This window comes from Lutra lutra, chromosome 6 (genome assembly GCF_902655055.1).
Source record: "Lutra lutra chromosome 6, mLutLut1.2, whole genome shotgun sequence".
NCBI classification, from domain to species: domain Eukaryota; kingdom Metazoa; phylum Chordata; class Mammalia; order Carnivora; family Mustelidae; genus Lutra; species Lutra lutra.
In genome coordinates this window covers 121,883,932-121,904,961 of record NC_062283.1, presented here as the reverse complement: position 1 = coordinate 121,904,961, position 21,030 = coordinate 121,883,932, and the positions used below count along the sequence as shown (strand labels likewise).

Genomic DNA, 21,030 nt, shown 5'->3' with positions numbered 1-21,030 from the left:
CTCTGTTCTGATCCCAAACTTGCGCACTCTGCTTCCTGAGACTAAGGCCCGGAAGCCTTCTGGTCCTGCTCCCTGGAAGAATCTGGTGACTGCCTGTCACTCCAACAGGCCCTTGGGTTCCATTCCTGGCAACCCGCTCAGGAGAATTTCTTTTCCAAGCGCACACACTACTTCTCCCAGACAGGTCACGTGTGAGGACACAGTGGTGAATGGGACCCCGCAAGTGCGGGTGCGTGGCTAGCTCCTTCTGCATCTCCCTCATGATGGCAAAAAGCCCACAGTTTAGGGCCTTGACAGCATTCACTGGGGTTCTAAGGCGCTGATGTGGTAGCGGAAGTAGAAAAGGAGTTCTTCTTTAACCCAGAGTCGCCTTCCTCACGCAAAAGCCTAGACGGTTCCTATACCCATCCTTTCACCTTTGGAGTGATAGATAAATCCCCTACTTGATTTTTTTTTTTTTTTTTTTAGTTCCTTCTAACAACCTTAAGCTATTCATGCTCTTGCTAAAATTTGTGTGTGTATCCTAAAACGATGAAACATGGCCCTATTGTTTGGACTAACCAACTTTTCAAAATGAAATTAACAAAATGAAGTTAAAGGGAAAAAATTGAACATACACAGGCGCGCGCGCGCGCGCGCGCGCACGCGCACACACACACACACACACACACACGTTTGCCAGATTTTTTGCATCGAAAAGAAAAGGAAAACAAACCCAAACACCCCACATCTACGAGTTCCCTGATAATGATTTCAAACGGGAAAGCCTCGAGCTGGGTCTGTCAGAGGGGTGCTCTCTCTAGAGCACATTTTTGTTGTTATTTGTCAAACCAGACATCTCTCCATGAGCACACGGCCAAGACTCAGGTAACTGTGTACTGTAACAAGAGTGTTTTTATAAATTATGCAAATCCACAGCGCTTTCCCGCTGGCCAGAACTATTTAATTGCCGACCTTAGTCCGGGCCCTCGTTCCCAGCCCCCGCCGGGCGGCGTTTCCAGCCTGCCACTCGCCGCGGCCTCAGGTGAGCTCCGCGCGCTCCGCGCTCCCGGGCCTGCGGGAGGGGCTGGAGCGACAGCAGAGGGCGGGCCGGGGCTCGGGGCGGGGTGGCGGGGGAGACGGAGATCCGGGCCCTGACTGCGGCTTCCTCCCGGTGGAGCCGCATTTCCAGGCACCTCCGCAGCCCTAGCCCTAGCGTGCCGAGCCGTTCCCGGCCGTGCCGCCTGGAGGCGCGGAGCCCGCGGGGCGCGCCCAGCCCCGCAGCTCCGGCCGGGGCGGAGGCCGCCGGACCGCGGAGATGCGGGGCGGGGGCAGGGCGCGGGGTAGGTGACTTTATCCCGCCTCTGTTTCCCTGCCCCGGGGAGCAATGACATCACGCGGCCTTCTCCAGGCGCCGACACAAAGAGCGGCGCGGAGAGGCCGCTGCGGGGGGAGCCGGCGGCCGCCGCTGCCGCCGCCCCGGGCCCTGGGGCCCCGCCGGCCAGGCCCGCCGCCCGCGGCCCGCGCCCTTCCTGCTCCTCCTCCGCTGCCGCCGCCGCCGCCGCCGCCGCCGCCTCCTCGGTCGCCGCCGCCCGCGCCGCCCATGTCCGCGGCGCGCCGTTGAGCCCGCGCCGGGCCCCTCCGGCCCCCTTCCCATGCGGGCGGCGCGGGCCCTGGGAGGGGCGCCTGCAGCCAGCCGCGCAGCATGCACTGGGGGGTTGGCTTTGCCTCGTCCAGGCCGTGCGTGGTGGATCTGAGCTGGAACCAGAGCGTCTCCTTCTTCGGCTGGTGGGCCGGGTCCGAGGAGCCCTTCTCCTTTTATGGGGACATCATCGCTTTCCCTTTGCAGGATTACGGTGGGATCATGGCAGGGCTGGGCTCCGATCCCTGGTGGAAGAAAACACTTTACTTGACCGGGGGAGCTTTGCTGGCCGCAGCTGCGTATCTGCTCCACGAACTCCTGGTCATTAGGTGAGCCGGAGAGAGGGCCCCGCTCAGGGGCGCCGAGTGGGGCACCTGGCCAGGGCAGGGCTGGCGCGAGGGGGGACTATGCCAGCCTCTCGGTCACGCCGCGCAAATGCCCAAGAATCCTATCCTTACCTTTCCCTTGAGGCAGTCCGTGGTCACCCGGCCTGAGGGGCAGTTTCGAGTTGACAGGAGAATTTAAACTGGTTGTGGGAGGGGAAAACATTTATCTCGCAGTCCTTTGGTGCTAAAAAGCAAAAATTCTCCGGGATGTTGTGGAGCAAAATGGTCTATTAGGAAATGTCCTTAGCAAGATCCAAGTGCAATGTTTGCAACAATAGAATGAGGCCTGGTGGAGATACTAAGTTACACTTTTAGGGAATGCCTTATTTGTTTATAGGTAATAATTATGCTAGAATATTAACCACTAACTTTACCTTTTACTTAAAGGTTAGTTCTCCACTATCCCTCCTCAAATTTCAACATCATTAAAAAGCTGAAATGCAAAAGCTCCAGAGCCCTCTGGGTCCCTGTTAAGGGGCATGGCCAAGTAGAGGGGTGTGCGTTTTGGTGCAGCCCTTAACCTGGTTATGGGCTGCTCAGGTATTTCAAGCTAAGCACCATGAGGGGGATTTCGATGTCATTGTTGTGTGAGCAGTAGGAGATCCGAGGACAGGACTAGCACATGGGCGTGTTTGACAAGAACACGGGAGTCACCCAGTGCCGTAAACAGTTGCATAGCCTGCCTGCCGCAGAATGTTTACAGGACTGATTTGGAAATGCCAGAAAATGGAGGCCCCTACTGTTGGTACATCCAGAAGGACAGGAGATCTTTGTCTGAGTAGGACAATACTAAAGGCTCCTGGGGTGGTCCTTTGGCTCATTGACAACATCAATTTATGGTTAAAATCTCCATGCGTTGGAGTCGTCTGTTCCTGGGAGATGACCAGAAGCGGGCAGTTTTCAATAGCTCAGAATATCCCTGTTGACCAGTATTTTTAAAGTAGTGACAAATGTGTTCACACTGCCTTTTTCCAGGGGGAAATCTTACACAATAGCTTGTAAACAAAGACAGTGATCGGTGACCTTTAACAGGTCTACAGGGATTCCAGGAGATTGTGACAGGGTAACTTTGAATATTTCTAATCTCGGAGAGGGTGGGAAATCATTTAAGTCTGAGGAAATATATTGGCTTTCACTATTTAGCCATAATTGAGAAGTTTTATTTTAACCTTATTACGTATCGTGAATTCTCTCACTTAGCAGGTGCCTTGAATCATCTAGTTGAACCACGTAAAGATTTTTGAAGTGAATTTAAGGTGCATTTCCCTAGATTATTTCCTGTTTTTGCTAGTTTTAGAACTCGATTTCGAGTTAGAATTCAAGCTGTATGAAAATACCCAAAACATTTGTGCAGTACATTAAATGGTAACCCAGCTGTTTCTCAATTATATTCCAGTCCAGAACCTTTTCAGGATCCAGAACCCTGTGGCTTCTCACCGGTTTAACACTTTGTGGAGGGAGTGAAGGCACGCGGCTTCATAGGACCAACTCTAAACCTTGCTTAAATGACCTTGCAGAAATAGCAAGGAGCCCAGAGCTCATCCTGGGAACAGGCCACACCCTGGCAGGTGTGGTCGCTAGACACAGAAGAGCCTTCTGCCCGCAGATGTGTCCTTCACTGCTTAGCAGATTACTTGGATACTTACGTGGATTGAGACGTTTTAAATCTTTGTTATATTCACTTTTTGTTTCTTCACAGATGTCTAAAGCCTGGGTAGGAAATGTGTTATAATGGAGGAGAAAGTCCTGTTATAATGCAAATAATAAAAATGGCCACCCATTTTTGATCTCTTAGTAGGGACTCTGCCTGTCTAGAAGTGCTTTACTTGGATTTATCCCTCTCAGCTGTGGCTGGATGCTTGGTTCCCAATTCATAGTTAAGGCAATTACAGCGGAGAGAGAAAGAGGTAAAACCACTTGCCCAAGATAACACAGCAGGAGTAGTAGGATCCAGACTTGGGAATGTGTGTGTGTGTGTGTGTGGAGTCTGCACTTTTTCCCGCTGCCTCCTAGAAAGTACCAAAGACGACATAAGCCTGGCTAAGGGGAGAAGAAGAGAAATGTAAAGCATTGGGATATGGCCCAAGGAAGACAGGCCTGTGGTAGGGACTGGAGTTTTTGACAGCCACTAGGGGCACAGAAAGACAGGGGGGAAAGACTGAGCAAGGTCTGGGACTGCCAGACAGAGGTGACATGACAGACTTACATTTAGGGCGAAATCTCACTGTCAATTGTCTCCATAGTTTAGGCAAGACAAAACAGTCCAGAATCTGCAGGATAGAAGACACATCTTGAAATGATCACAGTGTCTGAGGTCACAGACAACGGTAAAGTCATTATCACTCGACTTGGATTTTCTGCTGGAGAGACTTAACCTGAGTGTGTGGCTGTGTGTCTAGCATGCAAAGTTGACTGGTGAGAAGTACTTAGGAAGTTGCATTAAGGAGTATAACCCAAGGAAGTGTTTTGGATTTTATGCCTGCTTTTCCCACGGCAGTATTTTTAACCAAATACTGTCTCAGCCCTCTACTTTACTTCCCCTGAGTGGTGACAGTGTAGCAGCTATCTTAAAGTTTGAGAATGTGTTGTTTGTAAATTAAATGAACTAAATAATGATTGTGTTGTTGGTAGCTCTTTTGCACTTTAGGCGTTAGGGTTCAGCCTGTCCTAGAGAACTTAGGGAATCAGAGCAGCCCCCAGGTCAACCAGTATCTGACCTCCATAAACTAACAGCTTGTCAGTGGCACACAGAGGCACAGTCCCCCGAGAAATCCTTCATGATGGGAGGAGGGGCCAGTCTTGTGGCTCCGTACATGTCCTCTTCTGTAACCCTCATTATAAAGCCACTTTGGGAGGTACAGCTGTCCAGGTATTTTAAAAAATAACCTGCTCCTCTGATCCTAAGTCAGGGAGTAGTTTCTGATGTGTGGAAGGAGGACTCTGGAACCAGAGGGGGTTCACATTCACTTTGCTTTTAACCAAGTAACCTTGGAGATGAGAATAAACTTCTTGGCTCCTTGGTTTTCTCATCTGTAAAATGGGTTAATAATAGCAGCCTGCCTTACGGAGTTGATTCAGTTAGCACGTGTGAACTGCTTAGAACAATTTCACATATAAGTGAGCATTTAATAGAAGTTGGCCGTCATTGGCTATTAAAACTTCCATAGGAAGGTTCCAGGCTTGAGTGACCCAAGTCAAACTGGCCGTTTTGATAGAATTAATTGAGAAATTGCCCATTTCAGTGTCAATGAAGGGCTTAAGAGCTTGGGATCTGGAACTGCTAATGGCCTGATGTTAGAGTGATGTTCTTTGGACAAATTATTGAGCCTCTCTGAGCTTCCGTTTCCTTATCTGCTGTGTAATATAATATACACTAAATTTAAACTATAACAATATCTACTCTATGGTATTACTTCAGAGTGAAATGAGTTAGTATGCATCATGTATACAAAGTCATTGGCCCATGCTTGTCACATCCGTTCTTATTATGATATGGCGGCCAAGTTAACCATTAGAATTAGATGTTTCTGGCCAGTGGAGCAGAAGATTTTATATTTATCTCCTCCCTGTCCAGTCTTAAATTTTTGCCTAGCAGAAAATACCACTCTGTGACTTGAATTATTTGACTGGACAACATCAGTTAATTGTCAAATGTAGTTTGTGCTCTCTGGGAACAGTTTAAGAGGCTTCTTGATTTTAATATCTGACCTCCCCGACATTTCATCTAAATGAAAGTCTTCATTTTATATAGCAAATTTTGCCAGAAAACAGCAAATATTTTATTCTTTTGACTTGAGCAGTGTTTTCCAAGTGAGTCATTCTGAGCTCTTTAAGTGGAATGGGCACTCTGGTCATGAACTTCTCTGGAAGAGTTGGTTTTACTGAAGGCAGATGCTGCAGGGGGTGAGCTCTGTGGGCCGAGGATGCAAAGAGGTTGCCCTTGCTTGGGGGGAAGTAGGTACGGGAATAAACTGGGAGCGATGTGAGGAGCCAGAGGCTCGGGGAAGGCCCCAGGGAGGAGTGACGTCTATGTGACTGGGAAGTGGTTGGGCCAAGCGAAAGGTGGGGAGTTGTAGATGGTTCCTGAGGTTGGTGTAGGAGTGAAGCTGTGGAGGATGGTGAGATAGTGTCGTTTAAGGGGATAAGACCGTATCTCTGTGCATGAGAATGGATTCTAACCATTCTTATAGGATGCTTGGGAGCTCCACAGATGTTTACAGATTTTTAAAATTTAATCATGCTCCCTGATGCATAATCGGTACTGCCCTCACTTTCTGTGGGTGGGAAGAAGAGAGGCCTAGGGTAACGTGGCCAGTAGGAAGCAGGGCTTGGATTTGACCTGTGTCCACACTTGGAATCTAGCATTTTCTCTATTATACGGTGTCCATTGCAAAGCCGTACCAGGGAAATCCTCCTACCCAAAAAAGTAGCCAAGGGAAAGCTAGATGTGTGTCTGAGATAGAAGAAAGGGAAGAGGCAGGGATATGAAGTTATGTACTGTGTGCTGGGAAGCTAGAGAAGATGAGAGAGAGCCCAGAAGCTGGCTTTCTTGGTTCATGCAATGAAGGGCCTGGCAAGGGCACACATAGTTTGGAAGGGGGACCAGATTCAGGGTCTCAGATTCCCAGCAGACTTGGTTCCTAGCAGAGTAAACTTACGCTGTGATTCCTGGGTTCTAGGGACAGTTTCATGGTACAGTCCAGGGATCAAGAACATAGATTCTGCTTGCCTCGATCAGTCCCCAGTCTGCCGTTTACTAGCAAAGGGACCTTGGGCAGAGTAATCCTCTCTGCCTCAGTTTCTTCATCTGTCACTCATGGATAACAGTCGTAGCTCCCTCAAAGTTATTGTGAAGATTCAATGAAATGATACCTGTGAATCCCTTAGAACAAGGCCTGACACCCGGGAGGCACACACTGTCATGTTTATCCCTCAGTTTGTGCCGAGCAGCTAAGCATAGCCCGCCAGGGAAGAGGGGGGCACTCTTCCTGCCCCATGGGCTATAGTTAGCCGAAGGAGGTTGATACGCAGCTACTCTCTAAGCCCTTGGGGTCACCATGATCACTTGTAAGGTTCTCTTGCGTTTTGGCCAAGCTTCCACTCTGCTTCTGGGTGAGGTGAGCCCCCGTGACAAACAGATCTGCGTGTTCATGGAGGAGCCACAATCCACCGGGGGCCCTGGGGAACTCAGGGCATTGAATGTACAACACGTGGTTTGTTCTTTATTTCTGTTTTGGTTTTGGCAGGAAACAGCAAGAGATTGACTCCAAAGATGCTATTATTTTGCATCAGTTTGCAAGACCTAACAATGGTGTCCCCAGTTTGTCTCCTTTCTGTTTGAAAATGGAAACTTACTTAAGGATGGCTGACTTACCCTACCAGGTACTTGTGTACGAACGGGTCTCACTGTCCCGACAGGAACATCAGAGGGTGGTCCTCATCTCACACGGTGGGAAGGGCTGGCTCTCGGTGCCGGAGGGGTGGGTGTGAAATTAGCACTGCCTGCTTCTTAGCAGCTGCTTCTGAGAGACTGGGTTGTAAGGTCTGTTGATGTTCACACCCAGGTTAATGGGGGATCCAAAGGTTTTGGATTTCTGTAGGTTTCAGGGTCATAGTATTTTTTTCCTGACATGCAATAGGCCTTGGTTAAGCTTGGCGAGGCCTCCTGGGCAGTGGTTAATTAAGGTGGGTGTACCATTGCTGTATGTGGTTTTTTCCTTGAGATTTCTGTTTGACAGCATTATATTTTGTCTCTTGTGAGTCTTGGGGGGCAGAGCACCTGGCAGGCCACCAGGGAGATAGTAAGATAGCTGTACATTTTGGGAGAGCATGTCCACAGTGCTCCACCTTCCATTTAGGTGACTTTCGGGGAAACATTCGCTCATTTCAGCATCAGAGAATGAACATGGGAATGTATTTAATGGTATCCATTTCTCTGTGAGTTGTGACTCACAAATTTGGCAAGTTGTGTTTTCATTGTTACTCAGTTCTAAGTATTTTTACAAAAAATTTTCCCGTCTCTTTTTCTTTTTCATGTAATATCCAGCTATACACATATTTTTTAAGCTTTGATTTTTGTCATTTTTTTTAGTTTTTTTTTTAAATTTAATTTAAGTTTTTTTTTTTTTATTTGACAGACAGAGATCACAAGCAGGCAGAGAGAGAGGAGAAAGCAGGCTTCCCTCGGAGCGGAGAGCCCTATGTGGGGCTCTATCCCAGGACCCTGGGATCATGACCTGAGCCCAAGGCAGAGGCTTTAACCCACTGAGCCACCCAGGCGCCCTGTCATTGTTTTTTAATTATGTGATCACAACAGATAGTCTCTATCTTGATTCCTTGAAATTTACAGAGGCTGTCGCCTAGTGTGGCTAGTTTTTATGAATGTAGAAGATCATCCCATGTTCTCCGTTTAGATTTACTTACTTGAGCATTTGTTTAGTGGATTATTTAGATCTTGGACATCTCTGCATATTTTCTGTTTGCCTGTTCTAGTATTTCTTAAAGGATTGGATTAAAATATCCATGGGTATTTGTTGACTTCTCTTTTCTTCCTGCCGTCGTCTGGGTTCTTGCTTTATGTAAGAGATCATATGGTTAGGTACATGCAATGTGAAAGATCACATTCATCCTCTTTTGCTTCTTTTCCCAGTATATACAGCACCTGGCTATGTCTCCTGCTTCTATTTTTTACCTCTTGAATTTTATATCATCAAATATTGAGATTGGTTCTCCAGCTCTCTTCTGGTTCGTATTTGCTTGGGATGTCCTTCTCCAACCTCTTTCTCTATTTTTTTTTAAATCTGTCTTTCATAGACAGCGTATTACTTGTGGCCAATCTAAGAGTCCTTAATTGGTGCGTTTTATTCATTTATACTTGTAATTATTGTTTAACTATGAGATATCTCTAACATCTTTCTCCCTCCCTCCCTCTTTCCTTTCCCTCCCGCTTGCTTGCTTGCTTGCTTGCTTTCTTTCTTTCTTCTTTCTGACGTCTTAGTGTTTTTTTCCCATTATACTTGGCTTTTTAAATTTTTTTCTTGTTTTCTGCATTCTAGTGGGTAGATAAGAAGAACTTTCTTATCACTTAGAACAAATTCTATTTTTGTTCTCGTGGTGGTTGCGCCTAAGATCCAACTTTGAGTTTATTTATCCCATTATCATTTCTCAAGTGCAGGTTGGTCCTTTGATGATACAAGGATTGTACAGGTTCATGTGAACTTTGCATCTCTCTTTTCCAAGCCCTGATCCCAAGCGTGGTGTTGTTGTCTAATGTTTTAATTCTGGAATTTTGGAAATCCTTTCCTTTTTTCCTGGTTCTTTTTTAGGCAACAGGGCTTACTAAGTCTGACTAGCCTTATTTCCCATGTATCTTCTCCTCTGGGATTATTTATCCTCTTATTTGAGGACTTTCTTGGTGCATATTTTCAGATTGAGCCTTTATGCAGCAAACCTCCAGTGGCTTTGCACACTTGATGATGCCTTTATTTCTCCCTCATGTTTGAAATGTCTGCGTTCCAAATTCTTTGCCTTCAGGGCTTTAAAAATATTACTCCCTTGTCTTTCTGCATTGGTATTGCTATTGAAAAACCTGATGTTTTTCTCTCTTTCTCTCTGGAAGCTTTTAGAATTTGAACTTAATCTCAGTAACTTACATTTCACTAATATGTGCCTTCACTAATGTATATCTTGTTCGGTCCTTTCTAAACTCTTGTAGTATAAAGTCTTGAATCTTTTTTAAATTCTGGGGAATTATTAATTTTCTTCAAATACTTTCTTTTCTTTTTGATTTGTTTTAGCCTTCTTCTTTCTTGTTCCCTATTATCCAAATACCGAAATCTCTGCTTTTATTTTCTCTATCTCTGAATATACTCCTTCATCTTTTCTTCTTTCTTCTGGATGAATTTCTCTTCCCAACATTCCATTGCCTCTCTCTGTTCTCTTCTTGCATCTATCGTACTGCTTATCTATTGTGTTCAACATCTGTATTTTTCTCCTTCATATTTCCCCTTGTAGTACAGTTTCTTCTTTTATGCCTTAGAGGATCTCTATTATGCTAATTAAAATCCGTCTGTCCCTGAGATCCTGCTTCATGGTGCGGAATGTCCGATGCTCTTCTGTGACAGCAGTTGCGTGCGTTCTGTGTCGGCTTTGGTTTGAGATTCCCTTTTTGCCAGAGATGTCGCTCTCCTGCCTGGGGATTTGTACGGGGCAAGGGCCAGAGCTCAGGCTACAGGTTGTGTGCCTCTGAGGGGATGTAAGAAAAGTAAGAGGTGAGCCCCAGGCAGCCCTAAAGCACTTTGGTCCTCTGGTTTGCTGCCTTTCCTCCAGGGAAGGTGGCTCCGACTGGTCAGGGACTCAGCTGTGAGCTCCAACAAAGTGGCAGCACCGGGAGGAGGGGTCTCCGTTGCAGGTAACAGAGCAGCTGGACCAGGCTCTTGGCTGCTGGGATGATGTTAGCTCGGCAGCTCCCAATGCCCCTACCGACCCCCCAAACCTGTGCTTTCTGAGCCAGTTTCTTTGCAGAGGAAGGGTTGGGGTGGCAGGGACCCTCCTAAGGCGGCGCTGAGATGAGATGAGTGGCAGCCCCTTGGCTCAGCAAGTGCTATTATGGAGGCCCCACTGGGGAAGTGAGAGAGTGACACCTAACTGGACTGCTGGACTGTGGGTGCAGCGCTCTGGGAGGGCACAGCCTGTCTGGGGACTGGAAGGAGGTTGCTTAAGACTGGGACCTGGAAGGCAAGGGCTGAGTCTAGAGAGAGGAACGGGGAGATCATTCAGGACTTTGTAAACCAGGAGTAGAGCAGAAATCAGCACCGAGGACAGACAAAGCTTGAGGCCTCTAGATGCAGTGGGTCAGATTTGAAAGATTGCTGTTGAGCTTGGCATGGGCAGCCAGCACTGGAAGACATGTGTCATGGAGGGGCTCTGGTTGAAGGAAGAGGCCGGCTGTGCTACCCTTTCCCCTCTTGCCTTCAAGCCTGCAAGTGCTGGACCAGCAGCCAGACTGCCTCCATCCCTGTCGCAGAGCGGCTGCTTTTAGTGAGTGTGACGGGGGCAGCAGGACACACGTCTCACCGGGAAGCCTGAAGCTAGTGCTGAGGCCATCAAGGAGGTGGCCACCTACCCCCTTGCAAAATTATTATTTCTTGTTAAGTATATATGTATGTATTTTAAAAGAAAGGTGTAGGTGTGTTTTTCCTTCTGCAAGGTCTCTGTGGAAAATAAATGGAGGGGCAGAAATTTAGGGCAGAGAGCTCAGGGCAGAGATTTAGGCAAGAGAAAATGGTTCTGTGGTTGAGAAGGCTGCTCTGTGCCTGCCGTGGGTGCCTTGGGACCTGTGTGCCCTCAGTGAGGGGCTGGGTTGATGCAGGCGGTGCCTGGGAAGTGCTTGGTGGGGTGTGGGGGGGCATCGCCTGTGCTCATTGGTCCAGAGGCATTTTGTCAAGAGATCCAGGAAGCTCTACACTCTGCCCCTTCTTTGCTCTGTGCCTTGAAAAAGAAAAGATTAAAATGTCATATTCCTAAGAGCATGACTTTATATTTGAAGCTTTTTAAAAAATGTTTTAACCAGAGAGAGACTGAAATAAATATTTAATGGCCATTAGTAGAAACTCAAAGGCTTTTTTTTTTTTTAAACCTTGATCTATTGGTCACAGTCACTTTTCTTTCCATCTTTTAAAAAAAAGGTTACACATATTGGTAGGTCAATTTCAAAAACTTTTCATTGTGTAATAATTATAGATTTGTAGGAAGATGCAGAAAAGTTATAAGGAAGTCCTGCAGATATGGTTAATTTTTTTTTTTCAAAATGAAAATAGCTTTAGCTTTTTTTTCCTGATTACATAGAGATGACATATGGTCCTTATAAGAATTTCAAGCAATACACAGAGTGTGAATGAAAATCGCCTCTCATCTTACTAGCTAGAGATCACCATCACTAAAACTTCGGGCCACCCTTCCATACATTTCTACACACACACACAAAGATGCCTACATTGTTTGCTGTAACTGATTGTATAAGAAGCCTGTATTTCACACAGTAACTTTTTTTAAATATGAGAAAGAAAAAGAAAGAAATTGACTCCTTTGGAACTCTCTGCTCTGGCTTTCAGCCCTAACTTTATTATTTTTTTAAGATTTTATTTATTTATTTATGAGAGCAAGAGCAAGTATGAATGGGGAGCAGAGGAAGAGGGAGAGGCAGGCTTTCTGCTGAGCCGGGATCCCGATGTGGGGCTCGATCCCAGGACCCCAGGATCATGACTTGGGCTAAAGGCAGAAGCCTAACCGACTGAGCCACCCAGGTACCCCCAGCCTTAACTTTTGATTGCTCTCTTTATTTGCTGATCTTGTCTGTACCCACCCACCTTCTATCCTTTTGTGTTGAAATTTTGTGTCTGTAAGCTACAGACAAGTTAAAAGTCTAGCACTCTGAATACCCATATGCCTTTCACCTAGATTCACCAATTATTGCCTTTTTTGCTTTGTTTCTCTTTGTATAAACCTTTGTAAACAACTTTTTATGAACCATTTGTAAGTAAGCTGCAGAAATCATGACACTTTACCCCTTAATACTTCAGTATGCATCTCCAAAAAATAAGAACATTTTTTTACTACAAAACTACGATACATAGTTGTAAAGGGAAGTACTCCGTTTTTTCCTTCCTATGAGGGAGAAAACCCAGTTTTTCCCTGCTGTGTGTTTCCTTCCTCTGAGTTTCCTTTCCTACTAATGTAGAACACTTCACTGCTGACACTTCTGGTCACCAAATGTGTGGATGACCCGTCCCCGCCCCCCACCAGGCAACTCTCTGTGATATGATCTGGGTGTCCTATAATTTATTTCAATTCTGACACTCTCTACCCAGAGACAGTGTCATAACTCTGGGTAGGCTTAGTCCCACAGACTGTATCCTCCCCGTCCCCTACAGAATTCAGGGAAATACCTATATTTACTAGTTTATTAAAAATATGTTAAAAGATATAAATGAGCAGCCAGATATAGCGGTATGTAGGGTGAGGTCTGGGAGGCTCTGAGTGCGGGAGCTTCTGTTCTGTGGGGTTGGGGCATGTCCCCCTCCCCATATGGATGTATCTGCCCATCTGGAAGCTCTCTGAACCTCATACTTTTGGGATTTTATGGAGACTTCCTCACATTGGCATGATCTAGTATTCAGTCCATTTCTAGCCCCTCCTCTCTCTCTGGAGGATGGGGAGGGGCTGAATGTTCCTGGCTGCTAATCTAGGTTCGATCTTTCTGGTGACCAGCCATCCAAGGAGCCCACCCAGAGTCACCTCATTAAGACAAAAGATGCTCCTACTGCTCTTATCACTTAGGAATTTTTATAAGGCTTCGAGGAGCTCTGTGTAGGGAACTGGAGGCAGAGACCAACATATACATTTCTTATTATTTCATAACAGGGGATGCCTGGATTTTTTGGCCAATGTGTTATATAATCCACACAAGTTGCTCAAATTATCTCAAATGTAGCCAGTGGGAGACCTTTCAGGATGGCTCCAGGGCGCAGTGAACGTAATGGATATATATTTAGTTGAAAAGTGAGGGACTATGATGAGTGTAGCAAGTCAATGTCCCAAGACTTTGGGATTTCTTTTAAGGTCTCCATTTCAGAGTGGTGATGATGATGTTAAATACTCATGATGAAAGCACTTGTCAGACATTTCATGTGCATTTTCTCACTTAATCCTATACCTATTGTTATCCCCATTCTGTGGACGAGGAAACTGAGGCCCAGGAAAGAGCAAGGGAGACCCAGGGAGGACCAGGGTCACACTGAATAAATGATGGAATGAGATTTTAAAACTCAAAGCCTATAGTTTTCATGGCTACGCTGATAATACAGTGTAAGTGTAAATTAATCTCTCCTAGGGCAGACTTGCAGGGGGAAACTTCGGCTCAGAAAAAATAAAGAGGATTTATCTCCTCATGTTTCTTCTCAGAATTACTTTCAGAAAACTACCCTCAGGGGCGCCGGGTGGCTCAGTGGGTTAAAGCCTCTGCCTTCGGCTCAGGTCGTGATCCCAGGGTCCTGGGATTGAGCCCCACATCGGGCTCTCTGCTCAGCGGGGAGCCTGCTTCCTCCTCTCTCTCTGCCTGCTTCTGTGCCTACTTGTGATCTCTGTCTGTCAAATAAATAAATAAAATCTTAAAAAAAAAAAAAAGAAAAAAAAAGAGAAGAAAAAAAAAAAGAAAACTACCCTCAATGGGCCAGTCAGACTCCAACTGCTTAAATAAAACAGGCCAGGAGTTCTTGAATATATTTAAGGAAGTTAAGGAAAATTAAATATTATTTTTAAAAGATATGTTTTTATTTCAACAGTCATATAACCAGTTCTGAAAAATTGAAGTTCATGGAAAGCTCATCTGCCCCTCATGGTCTTGCCATTGACTTTCAACATTTTTGTGCTTCTCTTTTAAATATTTCTTTAATTCATCTAATTTTTAATTATATATAATCATAGTTTCTCTAAAATGTTGTCTTCTACTTTTTTGTCCAGGAAGCAAAATACATTTTTTTCAGTTGATCTTTTTTAATGTTTATTTTTATTAGAGTATAGTTGACAGACAATGTTATATTAGTTTCAGGTACACAACAATGATTTGACAATTATATACATTACAAAGTATTCACTGCAATAAGTGTGGCTATCATCTGTCCCTGTCCCCATACAAAATTATTACAATATTATTGACTGTATTCCCCATGCTGTACTTTTCATCCCTGTGATACATTTATTTTATAATTGGAAGTTTGTACCTCTGAATCCCCTTCACCTATTTCGCCTAACCCCTATATCCCTTCACTCTGGTGGCCACCACTTTATTTTCTGTATTAATAAGTCTGTTTCTGTTTCTTTGGTTGTTTTTTAAGATTCCACATATAATATTCCACATATAAATGATTTGATTTTTGTCTTTTCTGTGTGATTTATTTAACTTAGCATAACATGCTCTAGGTCTCTCCATATTGTTGCAAATGGCAAAATTTCATGCTTTTTTATGGCTGAGTAATATTCCATTCTGTTTGTCTATCTCTCTATCTCTCTATCCATCCCATATCTTACTTATTCACCTATTGATGGACACTTGGGTTGCTTCCATAGCTTGGCTATTATAAAATAATGCTGCAGTAAACATAGGGGTGCATATATTTTTTCAAATTAGTGTTTTGTTTTCTTTGTATAAACACGTAGTAGTGGAATCACTGGATTGTATCGTGTTTCTGCTTTTAATTTTTTAAAAAAGATTTATTATTTATTTGAGAGAGAGAGAGGGTGCATGCACACATGGGGGGAGGACAAAGGGAGAGAAAAACTCAAACAGACTCTGCGCAGAGCGTGGAGCTCAATGCGGGGCTTGATCTCACAACCCTGAGATCACTACTGAGCTGAAACCAAGAGTCAGACACATAACTGACCATGCTGCCAGGTGCCCCTGTTTTTAATTTTTGCTGTTTTAATTCATACTGTTTTCCATTGCGGTTGCACCAATTAACATTCCCACCAACAGAGCATGAGGGTTTCCTTTTTCCTACATTCTTGCCAACACTTGTATCTTGACTTTTTGATACTATTCTGGCTGGTGTAAAGTGATACCTCATTGTGGTTTTGATTTGCATTTCCCAATGATTAGTGATGTTGCACATCTTTTCATGCATCTTTTGGCTATCTATATGTCTTTTTTGGAAAAATGCCTGTGCTCGTCCTCTGATCTTGTAAAAATCAGATGATGATGATGATGATTATTATTTTAGGGTTGAGTTGTAGGAGTTTTTTATATATTTTGGACGTTAACTCCTTATTGGATATATCACTTGCAAATTTTTTTTTCCATTTGGCAGGGAGCCCTTTTGTTTTATTGATGGTTTCCTTTGTTGTGCAAAAGCCTTTTAGTTTGATATAGTCCCAGTTGGTTTTTTGTTCTTTGTTTTGTTTTGTTTGCTTTTGTTTCCCTTGCCTGAGGAAACAGATCCAGAAAAATGTTGTTAATGCTGATGTCTAAGAGACTACTGTGTATGTTTTCTTTTAGAAATTTTATGGTCTCAGGTCTTACATTTAGGTATGTAATCTATTTTGAGTTTGTTTTCGTGCGTAGTATAAGTAAGTTGTCCAGTTTCATTCTTTTGCATGTAGCTCTCTAGGTTTCCCAACACCATTTACTGAAGAGACTGTTTTTTTCTGTTGTATATTCTTGCCTCCTTTCTCGTAGATTAATCGGCCATATAAGCATGGGTTTATTTCTGGTCTCTATTCTGTTCCCTTGATCAATGTGTCTGTTTTTATGCCGGTATCCATACTGTTTTGATTACTGTAACCAGGGAGAATGATACATCTAGCTTCCTTCTTCTTTCTCGATGGCTTTGGCTATTCGGGTCTTTTATAGTTCTATACAAATTAGGATTATTCATTCTAGTTCTTTGAAGAATATTAATAGGATTTTGGAGGGATTGAATTGAATCTGTAGATTTTTATGGGTAGTATTTACATTTAAATAATTTTAATTCTTCCAATCCATGAGCATGGTGTATTTTTCTATTGTGTTGTCTTCAGTTTCTTTCATCAGTGTGTTATAGTTTTCAGAGTTTTGGTCTTTAATCTCCTAGGTTAAATTTATTCCTAGGTATTTTTTTCTCTTTCGATGCAATTGTAAATGGGATTATTTTCTTAAGATCTCTTTCTGCTAGTTCATTATTAATGTATAGAAATGCAACAGATTTCTGTATATTAATGTTGTATTCTGCAACTTTACTGAATTAATTTGTTCTAATAAACTTTTGGTGGAAACTTTAGGGTTTTTTATATATAGTAACATGTCATCTACTAATAATGACAGTTTTACTTCTTCTTGCCAATTTGGAAGCCCTTTATTTCTTTTCCTTGTTTGATTGCTGTGGCTAGGACTTCTAGTACTATGTTAAATAAAAGTGGCAAAAGTGGACATCCTTATCTTGTTCCTGATCTTAGAGGAAAAGCTTTCAGCTTTTCACCATTGAGTATGACGTTAGCTGTGGGGTTTTTTACTTATGACCTTTAATCTCTTGAGGTATGTTCCCTCTCTACCCACTTTGTTGAGAGTTCTCATTATGAATGGATGTTGAATTTTGTCAAATACTTTTTCTGAATCTAAAAAATAAAATTTTTGATAACAAAAACCTACTAGGACTTTCATTTCCATAAGAATCAATCATTAATTTTGTTACTCCAGTTTTTAAAAGGGGTCTAGATAAAAATGTACCAAATATTCAGGGAGGGGGGGTGTTCTAGAGGAAAAGGCAAAGGTACCAACAGTAATAAGAAGAGGGGAATATACACTGTACAGTGGAAGCACGGAGGAATGGAGGTGATGGTTGTACTTTGGGGAAATAGTTCACTGACCAGGTGAACTAAATATTTAAATTTTGATTAATTTGAACTAAATATTTTAGGATGGATATGACTTGGCAGAAGTTGGGGAAAAGGATTCTTATAAAAGGTAAAGTGTGTACAAAGTCAGAGAGGTGGAAAAGACCTTGATGTGTTTGGGTGTGGGCAGTTGGAATTCAGAAGCCTGGAGGACTTGATAGCAAGGAGTCTGGGCAGGTAGGCAGCGGCTAGATGGTACAGGCCTAGACTGCTATGTGGAAGGGATTAGAATAGGCCCGTTAAAAACCACTGGATAATTTTGAGCAGCAGAGATCTTGGATCTCATTTGCATCGCACACAGTTTTTTCTGATGTCAGTGTGCAGGGTAGAATCTGTCTGCAAATGACAGGAGTCCTGAAGGGGGTGTGTTAGGATGATACGGGCGGTATCAAGAATTCACCTGAAGCAGGTGCTATGGTCTATGGTAAATTTACATCCTTAGTGTACAAATTACAAGAATGTCTGATGTACTAGCAGCTTTTAGAGGTATGTGACATTTCTCTTGGTCAACATCAGGGGGAAAGTCTAGTGCCTGACCAAGGAGTGGGGGCAGCAAATGCCACTCTAACTCCCAGTGTTCATAAAGTGTGTGACTCCCTCACCCCTACTCCACGCCATCAGGGACCATGTCTTCTGAGACGCTGTAAGATTCTAGTATGGTTGTGAGTCAGAGGGAAACTTATGACAGATACAGAGCTCTGGGCACCATTCCCACGATTCTGATGCAGAGGTCTGGGCTGGGGCTCAGGAATCTACATTTTAACCGGCCCTGGATTGGAGTCTGTTGGATGCACTTTCTTACTCTTCAGTGTTATAATTTCTGGGGCCACTTGTTTGCAGTGTAGTGGTATTAAGTATTATTCAGGCGTAAGTTGCTGGGTTTCAGATGAGGTCTTTGGTTAGTAGACTGGTCCGTGCAAGCCTTATTATGGTTTATTTTCACTGTTCTGTGTCTGTGGGTTGTTCTTACATTGTAACTAGACCAGCTGTTGCCTGGATCATTTCAACACTACCTCTCCTCTCTGGTCTTTTTTGGTAACAATATACCAGAGCTCAAGATGAAATCTATGGGAATAAAGTAATGTCTTCATCTGAGGTAAATCCTTTTTTTTTTTTTCCTCCAAGAGTAGCTATTTGTTGTCTTAAAGAGTTTATGTGCTGAGTTCATTCACTAGCACAGTACAGTCGCTATCAAATATAGAGTTGGAATGTTTGTTTCTTTTACCCATCCAGTGAAATTTAAATAAAACATTGCTTTTCTCTTTTTAAAATTTACTCTGCTTAGAATTATTTTGGTGGAAAACTTTCTGCTCAAGGGAAAATGCCTTGGATCGAATATAATCATGAAAAAGTTTCTGGCACCGAATTCATAATTGACTTTCTGGAAGAGAAACTTGGAGTGAATTTAAACAAAAACCTTGGCCCGCATGAAAGAGCCATTTCCAGAGCAGTGACCAAGATGGTGGAGGAGCACTTCTACTGGTGAGTCCTGCGGGCACGCTGGGCGAGTGCCCAGGGCCTTTCCGGGCCTTTGGAATAAGCCCAAGTCCGGTTTCACTTTTCAGACTCTCCCCAACCTTTTTAAAGTTTTCTACATTCTGACCGACCTCGGGGTTGAAGTTATGACCATGAATTTCCAGGTGTCTAGCTAGACCAAGGGTAGACAGGCATTTTCTGTAGAGGTCCGGCTAGCACATATTTTAGATTTTATGGGCCATGGCTCTGCCGCCACTCCTTAAACTTGGCCATGGTCATGCCAAAGCAGCCATGGATGACCTGGGAATGATGAGCAGGACTCTGTTTCAGTGAACCGATAAAAACACTGGCATTTGAATTTCATTTAATACTAAGTATTATTCTTCTGAGTTTTTCCCCCAACCACTTAAAAATGTATTTTTAAAAGTTTTTTACCTTTTAAAATTTTGATTGATTATTTATTTATTTTAGAGAAAGAGAGAGAGCGAGCGAGCACAAGAGCAAGGAGGCAGAGGGAGAGGGAGAGAGAGAGAATCCTGAGCAGACGCCACTCCAAGCTCAGAGCCCAACCTGAGGCTTAACTCATGACCTTGATATTATGACCTGAACCAAAATCAAGAGTTGGACACTTAATTGACTGAGCCATCCCAGTGGCTCCCCCGCACCCAACCATTAGCAATGTGGAAACTTCTTAGCCTTTGGGCTGTGTTTCACTGACCCCTGATCTAGACTATAGCTTGCTGAGGTGAGGAAGGTGTTTCAACTGACTCTGCTCTTTACCAGTAGAAACTGCTGAAGTAAAATACTGTTACATCAGACACCCAGAGGAGGGAATGGAGTCCAAGTCAGGATAGAAGTCTCACATGAAAGGAATCATTCAGGCTTTGTAAAATTATCGTCAGTTTTCCTTAGACGACGAGAGCTTCTCTGTGTTCCAGAAGGCAGGTGTCCTAATGCTCTCCGAGAGTCTTTGCCCCCACCTGGCTGACTCCTGGGTACGTCCCTTGTCTGAACTGTCACGTGCTGTGTGGGGAGTTGCCCGAGTTCTGTGAGTGGCCTGGTGCTGGCTAGGACCTCTGACTTCAACAGGCACAGGTCTTCTTGGTTTACAAACTCATCATCATGTCGGTTTTTTTCTTTGCCTTTCATCCGTTTTCTGGAGTTTTAGTGTCTTTCCGGACACCCCAGTAGATAAGAGAAATTTTCTCCCTGATGTGTCTAAACTTATCTTGTTCCAAAGATTTAATTAAGAGTCATGAAACCACTGTTCTGGCATTTGGTGTCACTCCTGGGCCAGGTGCTCACCGGTAGCTTTCACCTCCCCCACTGAGAGATGCCCACTTAGTGTAGACCGTTCTTCCCCGCCACCTTCCGATCTCATCAGTTCGGCTCTCTTTCTCCATGGAAACTTGCTTGTTCTTTCTAAGGAAAACTTGCTGTTCCCTCTCTTGGATCTTAAGGGACTCTCTGTTTCTCTTTTCCTCTTTCTGCCTGTGGTTGGGTCTGTGTTCACAGCGGTGGAGATGAAATCAGTTGTTTGACTCAATGGAGTGAAATCATCTGGAGTTTTCAGATATGTTTATTTGATCTGAAACTGTAAAAACACTCCAGGTATGATTTTCTAAAAACCAAAGACAACGGAAAGCTGGCATTGTTACATAAATCCCATCCCGTCATCCCAGAATCTCTGATTCTGGTTTGTTTAAATAAGCACACTAAATAGAAAGAGGTTTTTCTTGAATTTAAAATCCGTACCAGCATGTCCCACTTGCATAACTATTATTGAACATGAAGAAGACAAGTTTTTATCCTCTTTCTTCCACTGAGTGCTTAAGTTAGATCCAATGCAGGCAAGTTGGTATGAAGGGCAGTACAAGAGACATGGGGTCAAATTAGTGGAACAAAATTGCTTTGGGAATAGACACTACGATTTCTGTATGACAGGCTAGTGTAGTAAGAGTCTTGTAGCCCTTGGGGCGCCTGGGTGGCTCAGTGGGTTAAAGCCTCTGCCTTCGGCTCAGGTCATGATCCCAGGGTTCTGGGATCCAGCCCCATATCACACATCGAGGTCTCTGCTCAGCAGGGAGCCTGCTTCCCGCCCACCCCCCCGCCCCGCCCGTCTCT

General features: G+C 44.1%; 1 protein-coding gene across 3 annotated transcripts in view; it reads left to right on the top strand.

Moving 5' to 3' along the window:
- Nucleotides 1–1,096: 1,096 nt before the first annotated feature.
- Nucleotides 1,097–21,030, top strand: part of FAXC (failed axon connections homolog, metaxin like GST domain containing) — a 75,438-nt gene continuing 55,504 nt past the window's right edge. For 2 of the 3 annotated variants that reach the window (XR_007128159.1, XM_047733937.1), the window contains exons 1-3: nucleotides 1,537–1,950; nucleotides 7,254–7,389; nucleotides 18,716–18,912. Coding sequence is in view for 2 of the 3 variants with exons in the window: in XM_047733937.1 (XP_047589893.1) it covers nucleotides 1,685–1,950; nucleotides 7,254–7,389; nucleotides 18,716–18,912 (599 nt within the window). In the remaining variant the exon portion in view is untranslated. Of the gene's footprint in view, nucleotides 1,323–1,536; nucleotides 1,951–7,253; nucleotides 7,390–18,715; nucleotides 18,913–21,030 lie in introns of those variants that run through there. The other variant, XM_047733938.1, reaches the window with a different exon arrangement.